At 35.4% G+C, this 21,380-nt stretch overlaps 2 protein-coding genes across 2 annotated transcripts in view; one reads left to right on the top strand and one right to left on the bottom strand.

Moving 5' to 3' along the window:
* Positions 1-21,380, top strand: part of LOC306641893 (alpha-1,3-mannosyl-glycoprotein 4-beta-N-acetylglucosaminyltransferase-like protein MGAT4E) — a 91,590-nt gene that overhangs the window by 30,534 nt on the left and 39,676 nt on the right. The gene's annotated exons all lie outside the window — the stretch shown is intronic.
* KDM5B (lysine demethylase 5B) overlaps positions 1-21,380 on the bottom strand; it is a 73,840-nt gene that overhangs the window by 26,815 nt on the left and 25,645 nt on the right. Inside the window, exons 2-12 of the mRNA XM_079107230.1 lie at positions 17,382-17,459; positions 15,279-15,401; positions 14,376-14,546; positions 9,344-9,478; positions 7,927-8,023; positions 7,502-7,611; positions 6,279-6,437; positions 4,612-4,731; positions 2,635-2,793; positions 1,434-1,615; positions 57-219 (exon numbers count right to left, since the gene is read on the bottom strand). Coding sequence (XP_078963356.1) covers positions 57-219; positions 1,434-1,615; positions 2,635-2,793; positions 4,612-4,731; positions 6,279-6,437; positions 7,502-7,611; positions 7,927-8,023; positions 9,344-9,478; positions 14,376-14,546; positions 15,279-15,401; positions 17,382-17,459 — 1,497 coding nt within the window. The remainder of the gene's footprint in view (positions 1-56; positions 220-1,433; positions 1,616-2,634; positions 2,794-4,611; positions 4,732-6,278; positions 6,438-7,501; positions 7,612-7,926; positions 8,024-9,343; positions 9,479-14,375; positions 14,547-15,278; positions 15,402-17,381; positions 17,460-21,380) is intronic.

Genomic DNA, 21,380 nt, shown 5'->3' with positions numbered 1-21,380 from the left:
AAAGAGAACTGGTGAATTAAAAAGTCTGAGTGGTAGGAGGATTAACCAGAACATACAGGCACTTCATGAGTCATCAGGGTATTGGGGTTCATGATGGTCACAAGCTGATGAAGGAGATCTGGCTGGGACACAAAGAGCTCCGGAGCTAGTTTCTTCATTACATTTTCTAGCTGCTCGGCAGCATACCCTGGGACTCCATACCAGGTTTTTGGCTCACCCCTGAAAACAGATTATAAAAATAAATCAATCTGTAATACCAACACAAAACAAAATGGTTAACCAGTTCCTATTTTTCAGACCTTGCTCTGGAAGACTAAGCTACAAAGGAATGTTCCAACTGAGGAATATCATTAGAAAAGTGATCTGAAAAAATGTAATGCATTTTCTACATTCAGGTATAAGTGTTAAGCTTGAGACTTTCCATCTGAGGTTCATTCCTCTCCCAGCTCCCATTTTTAGCTGACTCTTTAAAAAATGCAGATATCTAAAATTTCTAAGAATAAAAGGCATCACATTTGTTATAGGATATTAAGTTCCACAATTTCCTACAGCAACTGACAAGAGATGGCAATTCTCCATCTTCCTCTTCCCTTGCCCATTCTGACAGATGAGGTTAAATCAAACATGATAAGGCAATTAGCACTTCTAAAGAGCTCTTATTCTTCAAAGCATTTTAAATTGTCAACCAATTAATCTGTAACATCCCTGTGAGGTATGATAAATATCATCTTCACTTTACAGCTGGGAGCAACTGCCCAGGGAAGCAGAAGTGATGCTATACATATATATGCCAACTCTTCTTTCCTGTGGTACATTCTTGAACTCCTTGCATAAGGATCTGAGTGAATTATGAATCTTCAAATATTTTTGTATTTAAAAGCAAGAGGGATACAGTGGGGGAGGGGAACAGATGTGAAGAAATGGCTTTTAGAGTTTTAAGAGGTAAAGAAGTACAAATATCTGCATCCACATCATTCACAGACACAGCAGTGAGGTCCACTTGAAGTGTTGTGATGCCAGAATTCTGCGCAACAAAAAGGAAGCTGGCAGTCCCAAGGACCTGGAAGATATTATGTAACTATACCCTGCCTCTACTCCCAAATGGACATCTGGGGGACCACTGTCACTGAATGCAATTTTCCATAGGAAAGTGCTTTTTTAACCTTTCTATGAGTAAAGACTTAGTGACTTCAAATAAAGACTATCCTGTCCCCCAAAACAGGCTACACTTGAAATAGTGTACAATTTCAGAGGATCCATGCACTTTCTAGGAAGCTGTACAAACTACTGCCTTAATAGGATGCCTGTTACAACAGCAGTGAATAAAACTAGTTCATTGGTCTTCAAACACAGCTGAGACACATCTGAGAGGAAGAGAAAGCTTTTCGACCCAGCTTACAAACTGCTTATAGATTCTATGTGGGATTTCTCACCAGTGCAGGTAGTTGATGGAATAGCTCCAGTGGTCTTCAATATGCCAACAGAATGAAGAAAAGCACATTCCCACATACAACCAAGGGAGTTTCATGCCACATATATCAGCAGTAATGTGGGCAAGGACAGACTGCTCCATCACTGGCATATTGTTCAAATTCCAGCCACTATCAAGATATTCCTAAAAATAAAACAAATGAGGGTAAAGTTTTAGCTCTATTATGCTAACACCTTAGAATTCTGTTTCCAAAGGTCTGAAAATAATTTCCTTCAGAATAAAAGGGAGTAGAAGTAGAGTGGTCACCATGCTGACTTTTAGGATGCCCGTAGATTAATTAGTTCTACCTGATTTGAAGCTTTATATAAATGGACTCATAGCCAGGCTTGCTGGAACATGGCTATAATCCCAGAACTCAAGAGGCTGGTGCAGGAAGATTACAATTTCAAGGTCAGTCTAGGCAACTTAACAAAACCCTAGATGGAAAGGTACATAAATTTTATGAGTCTATTTATCTGAAGTTCCAAAGTAGGCAAACTAATATATGGTGTTAGAAGTCAGCATAGTGGTTATCCTGAAAGAGCTAAAGTAATGGAGGAGAGAGGGCAAAAGATGAGCATTTGGGAACTGTCTTAATTCTTATTCTACTCTTACATGGGTGTGCTCAGTTTGTGAAAATTCATCAAGCTGTACATATATGATAACAACATGTTACTTTTTTTTTTTTTTTTTTTAATTAAAAACTGACTTTTTCACAGGATAGGAATAGAAATCTTTTTAGAGACCTGCTGGTGTAGAAAACAATAGACTATATAGACATTAAGATAAATAAATAAATCCATTAGATTTTCTTCAGAAGGAAGAATTAAGTTATACAATAACTTAGGACAGTTATTTTTTCCTTATCACATAATGTAAAATGTAGTGTGCAATTAAGACAAGAATTGTTCTGTAGGGCCTTCCAACTTTTCTTGAAATCATTAAAAATCTGGTAATTAAGGATCTGCTGAAAGTAATCATAAATTATTTCAAGGATCAAACAATTTCAATAAATTTTCAAGTCCCTTAACGTGGACTTTCATTTCTTATAATAAGGATGCTATTAATCCAGTAGTAGGCCCTTTAGATCAAGATATGCTGGTTGATAGCTTTAAATGCAGAGCTCCCCCTCAAACTAAAAGTTCCCCACTGCTTGGGCCTACCTCTTCCTCAGGTGAAAGTTTGATTTTTCCATCTCGAACAGGAAAACCACTACCAAATTCCTTTGAAGCAATATCAGCTCCATATTCCACTGTGACATCCTCTTCAATAGTGCTTACCAGTCGCCAAAATTCTTTCTCAACCAGTTCTGTGGGAACCATCTAGAAATATAATAAGAGGAAAAAATGAGTTTCTTACTCATTCACAAACTGCCTATGACTGATCTGACTCTTCTTAAGGAAAAATTCTATCCATAATATTCCATAATTGATCCCAAGCAATTCAGGTTAACAACTTTATTTTATAAAAGGAATCTTATAATTAAGAAGCATAGGGCTTGGGTTGTAGCTCAGTGGTAAAGCACTTGTCTAGCACACATGAGGCACTGGGTTCAATCATCAGCACCGCATAAAAATAAATAAAATAAAGATATTGTGTCCATCTGTAACTATTTTTTTAAAAAAGGCATAAGAGTTGGGTATAATGGTGCAATGCTTATAATCCCAGAGACTCAGGAATCTAAGGCAGAAGGATTGCAAGTTCCAGGCCAACCTGGGCCACTTAATGTAAAACGCAAGAGCTAAATGATGTAGCTTAGTAGTAAAGCACCCTGTGTTCCATCCTTGGTACAAAAAAAAAAAAAAAAAAAAAAAAACCCAGCAGCATAAAAACTGATTAAGAATTCATGTTCCTCTATCGTGAATCTGCCTACCATTATAAAAGGTAGCTAAGGAACGTAAAGTGCTAATATTCAGAACCTGAGAATGTTTTTGTGTTTTGAGAAATGTAGTATACTACCTGGTTGAGGACAGCATAAAGGTAATAGCTGTGTCTGAATGATGCTTTATATTTCAAGAGGCTTTTGAACACACTATTTGAGTTCAACCTTTTTTTCTTTTCACTAGAACTGACGGAGAGTAAGGTGGGTAATGATGATGAAGAAGACAAGAGAGCAGACCATGAACAAAAAGAACAATGAATTTGGACAGTATGCCCTAAAAAAAGCCACCAGATTATCAAGGATCTATTGATATCTGATTTGAGTCCACAGGCAAATAACTTCAAAATCTTCATCTTTTAAGTAAAAAAAAAGCCAGCCATACATAGGTCATGTGCAAGTCACCAGGACTGGTTGAGCAAACAGTGCCAAATACTATAATACACAAGGAATCAAAAAACCTAAATATTCAAATGGAGCATAAACATAAGCCAATTAAATAAACCTTTTAAGTAACTAACAGTTAATGTTAGTGATAACAAGGAAAAACAGGAGTATTAATATATTGCTGGAGTGCCATAAATTGATGGACCTATTGAGGTGGGATGAGGAATGAATAAAAATATTTATGAGAACAACAGACCTCAGTGATCATTCCAAGAACAAAATTCAATTACAGAGATCAACATGGATGAAGTATTTTCTATAGCACTTACTTAGTACTGAGGGAAGACCACAGCTTTTAAATACCCAGAATTACTGAAGGAAACCATTTAGTTTTGTCATACTCATTTGATAGAATATTAAATGCTGAATGAAACATGCTTATGGTGTTAAGTGAACCAGGGAGAACTAAAACCAGAATCTTATGAAGTTTATAATAATAACTTATATACAACTAATTAACATACAATAAATGTGTTCCCCAGGCAAAGCACACAGCCTGGCACACAGTAAGTTGTCAATAAATTTTGCAAAGTTTTCTTTAAACTACATGTGTTGTGCTAAAAGAATTGTTGGTAATTGTCTTTATTGGTATTGTTACTACTGCTTCATAATTTATGTGAAAGAGGTATCTGTAGCAAAATTCTGAGATGAATCAGAATGCATTATATTGTGGAATTTTAACATCATTAAACATTAAAACTTTCATTCTGTAGCAATGACTATCACAGTGAGGCCCAACTCAAATCTGTCTTCAGGTATTCTTCTCTCCAAAAATAATTAAAATCCTTTCCCAAAGCAATATATATGTACATACATGGACTGGCATATTGAAGTAATCAGATTTGAATGCATCTGCCATTTCCCCAAAAGTACGAAGGGTATAGTCCCTGGCTGCTTGTTCAAAGCCAAATGCTTCTTGTGGTTTACTACATTCCTGTAAATAAAAAAGAAAATTTGTATTCTAGGTGGCACCTGAAAATGACAAGTTATCTGGTCAATCATCAAAAGGACAGAATTTCTTTAAAAAAGGTTTTATTTATTTTACTCCCACTCAATGTCTCCTTTAAAAACCAAACCAACAAACAAAACCTGCCTAAAAATTCAAAGGTTGTTCCAGTGAGCAAATAAAATATTTACACTTTAAAAATCACAACTTCAGATAATTTAAATTTCCATAAAGAGGCATCCTAGACTGGGCATGGTGGAGCACATCTATTATTCTCAGCAACTCAGGAAGCTGAAACAGGAGGATCACAAGTTCAAGGTGAGCCTGGGCAACTTAGTGAGAGAACCTTTCTCAAAATTAAAAAATAAAAATAAATAAATAAATAAACACAATTTAAGCAGGAATAGAGCAGCAACTAGGAATGTAGCTCAGTGGTAGAGTGACCTGAGTTTAATCACCAATTATCAACCCCCATCAACACAAAGAGGCAGCCTAAAATGTTACTTCTCTCAGGACTGGAAAATGTTTTCAACAATTAAAATGAGAGGAATAAAGTCTTTCTAGGAGTTAAAACTATGAAAAAAATCAACATATAACATGTCAAAATACAGATAAAACACTTGATGGAAGTAGAATGGCTCTCTGAACAGCAATATTTGATTATAACCTAATAATGCCATCAAAAACAAAACAGTGAGCCAGGCACAGTGGCGCATGCCTGTAATCCCAGCAACTTGGGAGACTCAGGTAGGAGAATCTCAAGTTCAAGGGCAGTCTCAACAACTTAGCAAGCCCTAAGCATCTTAACAAAATCTTGTCTCAAAAGAAAAAATAGAAAGAACTGGAGATGTAGCTCATTGGTAAAGCACCTCTGGGTTCAATCCCCAGTTCCAAAAAAACAAAACTGAACGTTAAGAAGTTAGCAGGCAGTACAGGTGGCCCTAGATTATAGTAAACTAATGAATTTGAATTTTCCAGACCCACTGGCAAGTTCATCCCTATTATCCTCCTTATTATATCATCTACCTCTAACGCAAATGGAATATTCGAGTGACTGTTTCACAATATAAAATACTCCTCATAAAAGGTAATCCTTGAGATTTTATTAAAAATATCAGTAATCACATTACTACATAAAAATACTTTAAAAAATAGATCACTAAATTGCTTATGTAATGTAATTCCATTTGTTTAAAATAGAAGAGTCTGGATGAATATATACTGATGTGATGGTTATCTACATTGTGAACTCTATTTTCAGTTGTTCAGTGTTTGAAGAATTCTTGCTAAGAATATACAGTGCTTTTTACAATGAAATTAAAAAAAAAAAAAGCAGTGTAATTATATTTTACTTTTTTTTTTTCTTTATCTCAGCTACACTGAAATTTACTTCTAAGACTTCTTTCTTATTCAGGTCTAGTCCAGTTTTCTTCATGTACTTCATTTTTATCCACTGCCAAATCTAAAGCCCACAGGCAAATAAAAAATACTCCAGAAGAAATTTTCTAAGGCGAGTCTCTGCCTTTAATTTTTACCTGAGCCAAACACTTAGGACACCTCCAGTCCCCCTTGGGAACATCATGGAGTGGTGGGACCAAACAAAAGGTATGGTAACTGTCATCACAGCCATCACATAAGAGAAGGCGGTCCTCATCATTGCCACTGCCACACAAGAGGCAGACGTACAGGTCCACCTGCATCAGTGAAAAGGGGGATAGAACAAAGTAACATGAGCTACTACTTGACTTAGTGAAATTCTAAGAATGAAATGAATCAAAGACATAATATAGTCTTCTCCAGCCTGCTTCCAATTCTATAACTTATATAAGGGATATTTAAAATAAAAATACTTCATTTTCTATAAGAGGTATTTCATAATACCTCAAGCATCCTCAATTCCAAAGTGTGATCTCTCAACTTTCTGAATATTTGTTCTCAGTTGTTATATATTTAAATTACTACTTTTTGGTAATTTAAAAACAGTCTCCTAAAAGAATAAGGTGCTAGGTAATAATTACCAGTCTAACCAAAAGTAGAATTTATGAATGAAAAATTCAATTTTGCCATATTTAAAAGAAAAGAAGATGGTTTTAAAGTTAATCCTCTAAACTACCACTTGAAATTCTAATTAAGTAAGGACGAGTGTTAAAAAAGTTCTCCAAATACCAGTGATGAGGCACGATTACCTATTATGGGGCAGGGAAGAAGGGAATCAGAGCCTAACACTCTAGTTTGACTTTAAATAAAAGTGTCCAACAGAGTAAACAGCTCCCCAGCTCTGTCATGTCCTCACCCAATAATCCCTAGGCTCCTTTCATTTTTCTTTCCTTCCTTCCTCCCTCCCTTCTATTTTTTGTTTCTTCTTTCTATTCTTTTCCCTTGCTAGGTGGAAAGTTGGAAAACACCAAACTGATTGATGTAGCCTTCAGCTCATTTGGAAGTGGGTTGAAGACTAAGAAACAATTCAATGTATGATCCAGCTCATTACTATTCAGTGCTTAACAGAATGTCTGCTAGAAAAATGGCTGCCACTGCCACCTCCCCATATTACTACTGTCTTCATAAGGTTATCATGTATTTCTTCATTTATAAACTGATAATATAAACTGACTTGAAATGATCTTTTCATCGTCAGGCAGTAAGTTAACCAATTCTAAGTATGGCATGAAAGTATAAGCTTCAGGATAAAGGGACTTAAAGAAAGGAATAGAAGGAGGAAAGGAAATGGGGGAAAGGAGAAAAGGAGAGGTCAACTCACAGCATTGGTGGATTTTTTAGATCGACTCTTGGGCTTTTCCTTCTCACTTTCTACAATATAATCTTTCTTCTCAATGAGTTCTTGCTTGATGTTACTTTTCATTTCTTTGTCTGTGGAAGGCAATCCAAAGTTAGATCTTTCTGTACTATGCTGTTCTCTGTTTCCTCCTTCGCCTCATCACCTCCTTCCTCCTTCTTTTTTTTAAATTGGGGATTGAACCCAGCGCTTCCCACATGCTAGGCAAGCACTGAGCTACATCCCCAGCAATTTTATTTTATTTTAAGTCAGGGTCTCACTTTGTTGCACAAGCTGGTCTCAAACTTGTGATCCTCCTGCCTCAACATCCCAAGTAGCTGGGAAAACAGATGTGTGCCACCATACCTGACTACTTTTTTTCTCCCTTATTCATGAATAAACTTTCTTACCATTTTCACATTTTGGAGTTGGACAACCCATTCGACGTCTCAGATTATGAGTTCTGGCTTCTGTCGTCTCTTCTGGTTCTACTTTAATATTCATAGCCTAAAAGAAATTGACATATACATGAATACTTTCCTTAAAAAGAAAGAAATCTTTAAAGATTATAAACTGTACCTGTTTATATAATCTTATAAATGGTATCTGTTAATTGGGAATTCAAAACACACTTTTCTCTTCCCTTAGAGGGAGACCTCATCTTCGAAACAACTCTTATTTAAGGTATGAAGGAAGAAACTTAGAAGTTAGCAAAAGAATATTCTCCACTATTATGTGTTTAAAAAAAAGGCAAAAAAAAAAAAAAAAATCAAAGAATCGGGAACAAATTATCGAGAACCTACAACTAAAAAAATTTTAAAAATTAAAAATATAAAAAGATCAAGAATAAGCTCAAAAAGAGTGGATTCTTTGATTAATGAACTTTAAACATGTTTATGGCTTTTGAATAATTACATTTTCCTATTCTAGGTAGTTTTCCTCATTCAAAAAAATGGGGCCACTGAATTTTTTCATATTTCCAACTTATCAAGACACTTCTCTTATTTACCCATTTCTTCAGGAAACAAAATGGCTGATTTTTTCATCTTTGTCAATGATTATTAAACAGCTAGAGGTTGACTGAAAAGTGTGATTACTGCAATATGAACCTTACCATTTCTAAATGTTCCCCATATACTATCTCTGAATCCTAAAACTTACATGATATCACACAGACTAGACAGGAATCCAAAAACCTCTGTATGGAACAAGACAATTGGAAAAATAGTCTTCCTTTACCAGGGAAACCTCTGAGTAGAAAACCTTAAAGCAAATTATCTTTCTTATCAGTCTTTTTTATTATTCCTCCTAATTTTCCTGTTATTTGATACCATTTATTTAATGCTACTTCAAGCTTCCCAGTTCTCTCAGCGTATTTGCCACTGATTCCATGCTCCTTTTCAGTAAATCTGAGAAAAATGGCTTCCCTGTCTAACCTATTTTGAAAAACTAACAAACAACTCCCTGTCTTCACCATCTCCCACTCTTAATCGCCAATGTATATATATCACCTTTGAAAGGACAATGGGCAATCCAAATAGAAGCACGAGAACACCCACTCTTCCTAAGCATTAACTAGTTACAAATCAACAGTTATGCAGGCAGCATAAGCCCAGAAGGAATTCTTCAATTCCTTACCCCTTTGCTGGCACAGTACCCACCACCCAACCCCACAAGTGTAAATGCTAGAATACACAAAGCCTCCCTGTGTAAGACTAATAAGGTTCAAAACTACAAAAAGCATACTTATGAGAGAAGTGCAGTGTTGGACAGTCATTAGTACTACAACTCAAGAGTTCCTGCTAAGGAAACTGGTGAAGCTCTCACCTCAGCTCTCATGCGTTTCGCTCTTCGGGCTGGGGGACACGTTTCTGAGGGCTGGACAGACTGCCTCTGGGGAATATCATGGGGTTTGTACTCCTTGTCCTTTGTGTCTGTGGTCAGGTTGGGCTTCTGTAGACACTAAAAATAAAATAAACTGCATTAATGAATTTCCCTTCTTTTTTAATCTTATAAGAGTTTTGATGGATTTTTACAAGGTATAATTTTTTATGTAGATAACATACAGGTCTGTTTTTAAAAATCTAAATATAAAGATGAGTCTGCAGATACCAATAATATACACAGGTGGAATAAGTACAAAAGTTTAAAATTTGTTAAATGATGGAATGCTGTTTCTTAAATTTATTTAATTGATCTTATTAAGTCACAAGAAACTACGGCAGGTTCAAGACACTCCCAAAGAGCCATTTGCAATTACCCTTGCTGTCAATTAATTGAAGACAAATTGTTAGAAAAGCCCCTAATAAGTTCCAAAAATAATTTTCTATATTAAGACTATCTCATTTTTTAAAAAGTGTTTGGAATAATAAAAAGGGGAACCCAATAGGTTTTCTAAAATCTTACCATCCTGTACTTTTACAAATAACTAGCAATGCTATCCTCAAAATATATCACCCGAACTGCAAAAATAGGACAGGTGACAAGCATCCCAGGGTTTCCATTTACTTCAAATATCTCCAACAAAGTCTAACTCACAAAGCAAAGATTAATAGGTAGCACACAGCAATAACTTTGGTTCTCATCACACAAGCCTCTACTTATTCCCCTTTTCCTTTTAGTTTAATTCTAAGCTGACTAAAAAGATGGTATTTAATGCCAATACAGCATAACACAACCAAGTATCAGCACTGAAGCTAAAATGAATTTAAAGTTAGTACTTCCCTTTCATAAGAGAATCCACAAATATCATAAGTTTGTGGGGGAAGAGGAGAGGCGATTAAATCAAGGATGCTGTATCACTAAGCTAATCTACACTTTTTGGGTTTTTTTCCTTCTTTCCTTGAGACAAGGTCTCACTAGATTGCTTAGGGCCTTACTGCTAAGTAGCTGAGAGTGGCTAGAACTTGGGATCCTCCTACCTCTCCGGAGTTGCTGGGATTACAGATGTGCACCATCTACTTGCATGCAAAGCTTTTTTTTTTTTTAACGGTGTGGGGATTGAACCCAGGGCCTTGTGCTTGTGAGGCAAGCAGTCTGCCTACTGAGCAATATCCCCAGCCCTTATGCAAAGCATTTTTAAAAGTGAGTTCCAACTAGGCACAGTGGTGTATATCTGTAATCCCAGCAACTCAGCAGGCTGAGGTAAGAGAATCAAAAGTTCCGGAACAGACTCTGCAACCTAGTGAAACTCATTCCAAAATAGAAAATAAAAAGGTTGAGGATGTAGCTCAGTGGTAAAGTGCCCCTGGTTTCAACCCCTATTCCACCACCCGTCTCAAAAAAAAAAGTGAGTTTAGTTCCAAAACATAAACGCTAGGTGTTCTGTATCATTCATTTAGTATGATAGGTGCCGAAATAACAAAAATTCCAGATCTACTGGTACTATGGGCACCATTACTATCATACAGTCTTACTAACAAGATGAGCTCCTTTTCTCTTACATTTGCAGAGAAAATAGAGACCCTATGGGGAGAAAGACAGAAGAAACCATAGAGAAATAAATCGTCAGTCTATTTTCTAGTGTTTAAGAAATGTAACTAGTTATTAAAAGGATGGTCGGAAATTCACATACAATATATTCAGACCCTATTTATTTCCCACGATTACAATGGTTTCGAATATCCATGATCAGTTCAGTTTTATAAACACTCTATACTGAGACCTATAAGCTTAGCAACTTTTTAGAATATACATGAAAAGCTTCATCACATTCTGTTCCAAACCATAATTCAAACCACACAACTGAAGCATCGGTTTTATATCTAATACTATCACATGCAAACACTAACTTTAACCTTCACTTGAGAAACTGGGATTTAGAGATGATTAATACCATCACATCATAAGCACATCATCATACACAGAGTAATCCCTTAAGGCATTTAGAAAACATGGTGATGCAAGATGGAGGTCTGTATTCCACAATGCCAGTACATCACTGCTCAACTTTTCTCACGGTTCTCCAAACTTAACTTAGGCTGTAGTTTACCCTTTTGCAATAAGTCCTTCATTATATGTCCTTCTTTACTTAAAAAAAAAAATCTGTTTTCTAATTCTCCTTTCCCATAAAAACAAATTTTGACAAAGCTCAGTGGTATGAGATCTTGAGTTCAATCCCAGAACCCCATCCCCCAAAACAAGAAACAACATAAACTTTCAACAGTAGAAGAAATTAAATCCAGATCTGGTTATAAAATGGAAGGCCATCATCACTCAAAAGTGTTTTTAAAAACATTCAATGGCATAGCAAATGCCCACAATATGTTAAATTAAAAAAGATAAGATAACAATACTGTATAGGAAGAACACATTGCCAATTTGTATATACGTGCATAAAAGTAGCCAAGAGAAATAACAGGTGGGAGGATTAGGAGCAACTTTGTTTTCATGATATTTTTCTGTGTTTTTAAACTTTGTACAATAAAGTTTAACATTTGCTTGAGAAACTGGGATTGAGAGGTGACGTGTCAGTGCCTCAAATATATTTCGCATATAGTAGGTTCTTCAACAAATATTAATCTTTATAGGTATAGTGTTTGTAAAGGGTACCTTAACAACTCATTCCTTTTAAGACTCTTTGTTGTATAAATGTTTGAGTGCTTTTTAAACCACAAAACTCTACTGCCTGAGTAAGTAGATAGATGACATATTTCTAAAATTTTGGAACTCATAAAGCAGGAACTCTTTCCCGATTCACTGTAACCTCCACACTTCACATTCGAGAAGAGAAAATATATATGGATAAATCTATCTAGGTCTAATTATAAAACAGAAGTATAAAGGTTCCAAAGTCAATAATTGTTTCTAATTTCATCCATGGACTCACTAACCATTCATGTAATATACATTAAAAAAACAGCTGGGCACGGTGGCACATGCCTGTAATTCCAGCTACTCGGGAGGCTGAGACAGGATTGCAAGTTTGAAGCCAGCCTCAGCAACTTAGCAAGACCCTGCCTCAAAACTTAAAAAAATAAAAAAAAATTAAAAAAAATAAAAAATTAAAGGCTAGGGATATAGCTCAGAGGAAAAGTGTTTGCCTAGAGTTCATGAGGATCTGGTTCAATCCCCAGTATGGAGAGAAAAAAAAAAAAAAGGCTAGGGATATAACTCAGTGATAAAGCACCCATGGTTCAATTCTCAGTAATACACATACACAAACAGCTTTCTGAATATCAAATTGGTCACTTTCTTCTAAGCTAAAAAGAAAACTTACTTGGAATCAATAAAGAAGAAAGGGAAGAAAATCTATAGAATATAAATATTATAAAAGGTACAGGTCTATAAAATTAGAACAGGGTTTTGATCACTGGTTTGCCTTCAGAAACCATGTTATTATCTGCCATTCTATAGCACAGCAACAAGACTAGAGTTCACCTCTCTAGTCTTAGAATAACTCAAAGGATGTAAATAAATTATGACACTCCTTCCTTACCAGAACTTTGAAATAGGTGGGAAGTTTATACAATATTGTTTTACCTTAATTAATTAGAACAAAAATGTTTATCTGTTATTAAATATTCCTTCCTAAGGAATTTAGGTTTTTTTAAATTATTTTTTACAGACTGCATTTTGATTCATTGTACACAAATAAGATACCTCATTTTTTTTCTATGGTTGTACACTATGTACATTCATACCATTCGTGTAATCATACACGTACATAGGACAATGATGTCTGTCTCATTCCCCCATTTTTCATACCCCCCCCATTTCCTTCTACAAAATCTAAAGTTCCTCTATTTTTCTCTCACTCCCCACCGCCCCCACTTCCATTTGATAATTTTGAATCACTGTCTGAGCCCTATTTGGCTAGTTTTTTTTATAAGATGTCTTTTTTAAATTGATAACATCTTTGTGAAAGGTAAGTTGGACAGGGCTCCAACAATGACTCAAAAAATGCATTATCTAAATCAAAGTTCCATTATTTAGGAATGGTATTCCAGTTCAAGAAAAAAAAAATTCAGGTTTTATTCCCAAGTCAAAAATTAAAGTCTGTATCATGCATCACTTGCTGATGCTGTAATAAAGTAATAAATGTAAATATTTTTCAAAGATAAAAAAAAAGTGTTTATCTGAGTAACTTCACAAATACCATTTCTGTATGGAAACAAACATGGCTACATAGTAATTACTGAAAGAGGAACCCATTAGCTACAAAGTCTTTTTTTTTTTTTTTTTTTTTTGAGGTGTGGTATTGGGGATTGAACAAGGCATTGCACATGATAGGCAAGTCTCCTAACACTGAGTTACATTTGCAGTCTTTTTATTCGATTTTGAGACAGGGCCTCAATAAATTGCCCAGTGGTCCTAAAATTTGTATTCTGCCTTCCTCAGCTTCCCAATAGCTGGGATTACAGGTTTATAATCCCACCACACACACCCTGCAGCTATGCAACATTTTTAAGTTCCCTATCCTTTACAAATATAAGCATCTATCTGACCATTTCCTTGAATCTCAGCTAGCAGAAAAGAATGAATAGGCAAACTGTTTTCCAAGTTATATCTTCATATGACAACCAGGGATGCTTTAAATAGCAAGCAAATGCCAAAGTATAAGCCATAACAAGTAGATAATAACTCCTTGCTGTTCTGTAACACCTGTAGTGGAGTAAATACAGATTTTGGTTTTTGACAGTAAAATGACATGTCCTGTATAATCTTACTCATTCTAAAAACAAACTTCTAAGTATGGTTGCTCTCAAAACAGAATAACAACACTGGAGAAAAGAGCCAAAAAACAAGGTCTTCTGAACAGAGTCATTCAAACATAATTGAGACTTTTTCACTCCCCCTAAAGGATAATTTACCAATAAGCAGTGAAATGAAACACGTTGTAGCTAGCCCCAAAACTCACCCTCAGACTGTCTCCAGACAGGAATAAGTTGTAAGGATTGAGGATTCGTTCATAATGCCCTCTGATATGTGAACCCACAGCTTTGCCAGGAGCAAACCCCATCTTGGTGGCAATTTTGGTCCATTTTCTATCCTTGCAAACAACTGCAAATCCACCTTCTTCTGCAACTAACTGTTAAAATAGTAAAAGTTAGAAATTCTTATGTGGAAATCATGCCTAGGTATGACTCCAAGAACAAAATGTTCTTGGCTATGGTTATCTTTTAAAAATACGTTTCCTAAGTCAAAAGAAAAAATACATGTACTGTTAATTTCAAGCTAGACAATTAAAACATTTCTTTTGACAGCATGTCCATAAATATTTTGTCCCTCCCAAAATGACTTCTCACTTCCCCAAAGCAGTCATCTTAGAAGAATAAGGTTAACAATTAAATCTCCACTAAAGAAAAGTACTTGGTCCTACTCTAAGACCCTTAAAATCTCCATAAACTAAGGGGCAGGAAGTCTGGCATATTGTTTGGTGGAGAGAATGCAGGCTTTAGATTTAGGTGGGACCTGGAATTTAATTATGGGCCCAGTCTTTTTAGATTGGTCAATAAAAAAAAAACAAAAACAACAACAACAACAAAAAAACAATCTCCAAGAGTCTCAGTTTGTCTGTGTGTACTAAAATGTAAAGAAATAGTTTGCAGAATTATTGTGCGTTTAAAGTGACAAAAACAGGTGACAAGCAAAACATTCCACAAGACTTCCAGACCAGATAGGTGGAACCTGATCCTTATTACTCAACTGAACTAAAAATCTCACTTTATATATTTTAAATAACAAGTTTCTTTATAAGGCAAAGAAGATCAAATGTGCTATTCACATTATTAAATGAGTAAAAGGGTCATTAGCCCTTTACCTTATTCAGCTGAAACAAGTCCAAGATCTTCCTCTCCACGTGTGGAATTTTCAGAGTACTTCCTTGTAACTCCCAGTACTTTGCAATCTGGTCCAGGAAATTCAATTTTACACGAGTTTGAGCCTAAATGACAAAGAATCTAATATGATCTCAGGTACTTTGTATGTTTGTGTTTGTTTACTTATTTTGGGACAGGTCTCACTATGGTGCCCAGGCTGGCCTTGAATCCCTGGGCTCAAGGGATCCTCCCACCTTAGCCTCCTGAGTAGCTGGGACTACAGGCACATATGCCTGCCTGTAAAATAAACTTAACTAGTTTATTTTAAAGCTCATGTCTATTACCTGCCTGTGCCACACTTTCATCCTTAGAATATTTAAGGACAAAACTACTTTCTGAATTCAACAAAGAAACAATCAAAAGGATATAAAATAAAGCTATTTAAACAAATCACACATTAATAGAGAAACAGCTGAAGAAGTACATAAGTTGGCTAAAAATCATACACGAACTCAATGAAACTTTAATTGAGCCCTTACTATGTGCCAGGCAAGGAGTTAAACACTCAGGAAACCCTCCTTTAACATAAGCATCCTAAAAGGTGCTTAATAACAGGTACAGAGTAAGCACAACTGCATGTTACTGCTTAAAGTTACATGACAAGTTTTTTTTTTTTTTGTTTTGTTTTTGTTTTTTGTTTTGCGGTGCTGGGGATTGAACCCAGGGCCTTGTACTTGTGAGGCAAGCACTCTACCAACTGAGCTATATCCCCAGCCCACATGACAAGTTTTTATATGCCCACGTTGGTCTTTTTATGACTTAAGATTTTAAAGGTCTATTTCTTTTTTTTTATTTTTATTTTATTTTATTTTTTTTGCAGTGCTGGGGATTGAAGCCAGGGCCTTGTGCTTGCAAGGCAAGCACTCTACCAACTGAGCTATCTCCCCAGCCCTTTAAAGGTCTATTTCAAGTAGAAATTTTCTTATTTGCTTAAACACAAATCTAAAAACAGATTTACAATGGTGATTCTACAGCAATTTTTTTTTCCCAGTGATCCTGCGGATTGGACCCTGGGCCTTGTGCATGCTAGACAAGCACTCTACTGCTAAGCTATATCCCCAGCCCTTTGTTATTCCCTCCCAGCCCTTTTTATATTTTATTTTGAGATGGGGTCTGGTTATATCAGCCAGGTTGGCTTGAATTTGTGATCCCCCTCCCTCAGCCTCCCAAGTAGCTGGGATAACAAACATGCACCACCAGACCCAGCCTATATCAATTCTTAAAAGCCCCAATAATTTAAAGATAAACAGAAGAGCAAGGAAACTTTTTAAATATTATTTTTTAAACAAATTATTACTACACACTCATTTTTCTTTCCCCTCCTTGTAAAATATAAGCTGAACAGTTTGGGGAGTTTCATCTCGCACATCAGACCAAAATTGAGATCAATATTCAGATATTCTCAGTCATACCAAGATCTCAAGTTAGTACTTACCTCCTATTTGCAGGTTTAACTTGAATTTGAAAATACACTGAAATCCTTTAAAATATATACATTAAATCCTATCATCAATGTCTATAGAATTCTGGATATGGGCTCTGTTTCAGTTAAGAATGTTTAGTTCAATATTAAAATCAGATTTTAAAACTAACATAACAACACAAATCTTATCTACCCTGCACTATAAGCTCTTGGTAGCTAGAAACTGAAGAAACATCTGTTCTCTAGAGAATGCTCTCTGCTCCTCACTCTTCCTTGGGAAACTAAAGTGTGCTATTAAATCAAAGTTACAAAATTATGCACTTTGAAAAAAATTAGAACTACAGAATCTGTTCTATGGTGTAGTTCTTTTCGAAACCTAAATTCTAATGATTATCACCTAAATACAGAAGGATTTACACACAGTAATAAACCAAAAAGTGACTGACAAGTATTACTGCTTTTAATGAAATGTGGTCTGTTTCAATGGCCTTTATGCATATTGTTTTACCATGATCATCAATTACAGGACATATTTTCCTTTCCTACCAACTGGTGACAGAGCCCCTTCAAAGAGGACCTCCCTCAGGTATACAGGCAACCAGAACGCTAGTGAAGACATTACCTCCAATTCATTCAGTCTCTGGATCCGTGGAGTAAAATGAAGTTTATCAACATCACATGCAAAAGGTGGCTGCCAATCCTAGGAGAGAGCAAAAGCTCTTATTAGAAGAATTTATAATTATTTGACACTTAAAAATAATTTTAAAATTAAAACCAAGGTTATATAAATCTATCTCCAACCAAACAACATAGGGAGGTAGTATCTCAACCCTTTCTCACCAGAACAGCAGAATATATACCAACACTTTCCCAAATGAATGATACAACCCTTCCCTGCCAAGCCCAGCAACATCACTAAACCCCAGTTTGTGTTAAAATGCCACAGATTTAGGAAAAAGAGACTCTAACTTCTCTATTACTACAGAAGTATCTCACTATAAACAGCTGTATCAATACCATATTATATATATAAAGATATTTTTATATATTTAACCTAGTTACATTAGCTTTTATTACAGAGTTGGTAAGTTCCTCAATAGGGGGAAGGAAGAAATGACATTCAAAATCAATTTGTAACACCATCTTTAATATGTCTACTAATGTAGCTACCTATTTTCTAGAGAATCCACCTATCCTGGGAGAACTGAGATCATGAGGAAAGAATCAAAGAATTGCAAAAACACATAAAAATTCTTACCTATGTGGAGCAAAATAGAATCAAAAGTCTACAATAAGAGAAGAGCTAAAATATAAAAATTATGATTTTACTCAGTTTCATTTGAAATAATGGAAAAGTTCAGAGATGGATAGTGGTGATGGTTGCACAACAATGTGAATGTACTCAACTGTATTCTCAAAAAGAGTTACAATGAGAACATCAAGCTAACTGAAATAAAGCAGATTCAGAAAGTCAAGGGTCGAATGTTTTCCCTCATATGTGGAAGCCGGAGAGTTGGGGGGCAGGATGGTTTTAAAAAAAGGGAGAGCTCAGAAAAATAGAAGGGAGACCAAATGGTAGAGGATACTAAGAAGGAAGGAGGACGAGAGGGCATGTGAAAGTATTGAGGAATGATATCTACCAAATTATGCTATGGCCATGTACAAATAGACCATAAAAAATTCCACTTTTATATATAATTATAACAACTAAAAATTAATAAATTAAAAATAATAATAGGGAGATTAGGGGGAAGGTGGAAAGAAGGGAACGTACTGGGAAATGAGATTGATCATATGTGCATGTAGGAATACAGAATAATAAATCTATTATGTATAATAATGTACCAACAAAAATTGAAAGACAAAACTTTTTTTTTTTTTTTTTTTTTTTTTTTTGCGGTCCTGGGGATTGAACTCCGGTTCTTATGCTTGCAAGGCAAGCACTCTACCGACTGAGCTATCTCCCCAGCCCGAAAGACAAAACTTTAAATTCAAAAATTGTTTCAGGGCTGGGGAGATAGCTCAGTCGGTAGAGTGCTTGCCTTGCACGCACAAGGTCCTGAGTTCGATTCTCAGCACCACAAAAAAAAAAAAAAAAGTTTCAGTGGCAAGTTTCACATTATGTATATTTAAATATTTTAATGAAATGAAAAAAAAATTGAGTAGTAGTATAGATCTCTATTTATTGACATGGGAAGATTTCCCCTATATATGTTAAGGGAAAAAAAAAAAAAGAGGTCTTGAACTAGAAAAATAAAGTGTTGAAAAGATACAATTCAAGGAAGTTTATATCCTTTAACCCAATTTCATACACGGAAAATTTATCAAAAGAAAATCATGCAACCAGAGTCAACAAAATACATGTGTGAAATTAACTGCAGTGTTATCTTAGGAAGAGATATTAGGGTATTAAAATAACAATGAATAACATATAGCATTTAAAAGCACCAGATTTATAAAGAGTTCAGATTAATAAGAAAGGGTGGTGGGCGGGGGGGGGGGGGAGAAGCTGGGGTCTAGCTCAGTGGTAAGAGAGCATGTTTGGCATGCTTATGGCCCTGGGTTCAATCCCCAGTACCAAATTTTTTAAAAAGAAAGGAAAAATGGCCAATCATAAGACTGGTGTCCAAATTCATTCCAAATTCAAGAACTATACAAAGCTTTCATTGTTTCTACCTATCTTAGCAAAGCCTAAAAATACACATACCATCAATATTAGAAGTTTGTGAGACTATGCACTTTTAATGGTAGATCAATAAGTTTTGGAAGACATTTAGGAGCTTACTAAGGCATATGCTCTCTGACCCAGAAAATCCCTCTGACAGAAATTGACATATGTATATCAGCATTCAGGAAACAAAGAAATTTCAGTGCAGAGTTATTTCAACTTAAAATGAAATACCAAGATGGGCATGGTAGTACACATCTGTGATCCCAGTTACCTGAGAGGTAAGATAGGAGATAACTAGTTCCACGTCAGCCTGAGCAAAATAAAAAACAGAAAGCACTGGGGATGTAGCTCAGCGGTAGAGTGCCCCTGAGTTCAGTTCCCAGTACACCAAAACAATAACAAATCAATGACAACAAAGTGAGGAATAAATTAAATACATGTTGGTACATCTGTGAATAATACCATTCAGTAGTAATAAATAAAACACATCTAGACATTCTACATAAGAAAATAGCTAAGATTCAATGAGTAAACAAACAAAAACAAAACATGTAAAATTGTTTAAAGACTACCAACCACAACAGGAAGAAGAAAAGAGGTTTGTTAACCTTTCAAACCTATACTGCTGGGATTTATCACTATACACTGTTTTTAGTTTAAAAACAAAACAAGCCAGGCATGATGGAGCACACCTATAACCCCAGCAACTCAGGAGGCTGAGGCAGGAGGGTTTCAAGTTCCAGGACAAAAGGGCAATTCAATGAGACTGTCTTGAAATAGAAAACAAAAGTATCTGGGGATGTAGCTCAGTGGTACAGCACCCCTGCACCAATCCCTACTACCAGGGATGGGGTGGCACGGGAGGAAAAAAACAAAAACAAAAACAAAAAGACTAGAAAATTTTAAAAGTTTAGAGTTTTGTTTTAGTGACAGCAAAGACTTCAGTTGAAATGCCCACCTGCAATGTCTGATAAAATGATGAGTTAAAAGTGAGGGTTAGCTGTTTAAGAATATAATTATAGGGCTCTACAGTGGTAGAGCACTTGATTGATTCACACATGTAAGGCACTGGGTTTGATTCTCAGCACCACATTAAAAAAAATGAATAAATATATTGTGTCCATCTACAACTAAAAAAATATTTTATAAAAAATAGAATACTATTATAGATAAAGTCTTCGGGTGTTTAATATAGTCATAATGCCTTTTCAATAAGGACTATGGCTAATGGTAGTTAATGATATACTAGACTATGTTCAAGTTAAAAATATTACATACTAGTCAAAAAGATCAAAGTCTGACAGGTGCGGTGACACATGCCTGTAATCCCAATGGCTCGGGAGGCAGAGGCAGGAGGCTCTCAAGTTCAAAGCCAGACTCAGCAATTTAGCAAGGCCCTAAACAACTCAGAGAGACTCTGTCTCTAAATTAATATAAATAAGGACTAGGGATGTGGCTCAGTGGTTGAATGACCCTGGGTTCAATCTCCGTACCAAAACAAAAAAACCAAAACGACAAAACAACAACAACAACAAAAAGATAATGTATCAGGATATACAAATTAGTGATCAAATATTTAGTCTTAACATACCATCCAAATGGCCTGAAAATTTTGTAAAAAGGATTTAAAGGTGATGTTATTCATGTTCTCATAAACCTCTAAGTTAATTAAAGTATGTATCTTTGTATCTGCGTAGGTATGTACATATGTAATTTATGCTTATTTTAGCCTGAAGCTTCAAAAAAATGAATCCTAAAAGTGACACATCAGGAGGAAAACAGTACATTGCTGTCACTTAGGAATTTCATACAATGCATATGAAATTTCACAATTAAAAGTTTCAAAAATAATTTTTTCATTAAAAAAAAAAAAAGGCTACTGAAAAGTTTGCCTCCTCTTCCAGTTGCAAATAAGAGAAAAAGAGAAAAATGCCATTCCTTTTGGGACTT

This window comes from Sciurus vulgaris (genome assembly GCF_902686455.1).
Source record: "Sciurus vulgaris genome assembly, chromosome: 12".
Lineage (NCBI taxonomy): Eukaryota > Metazoa > Chordata > Mammalia > Rodentia > Sciuridae > Sciurus > Sciurus vulgaris.
The sequence above is the reverse complement of the archived record's forward strand: the minus strand, read 5'-3'. Positions and strand labels throughout refer to the sequence as shown.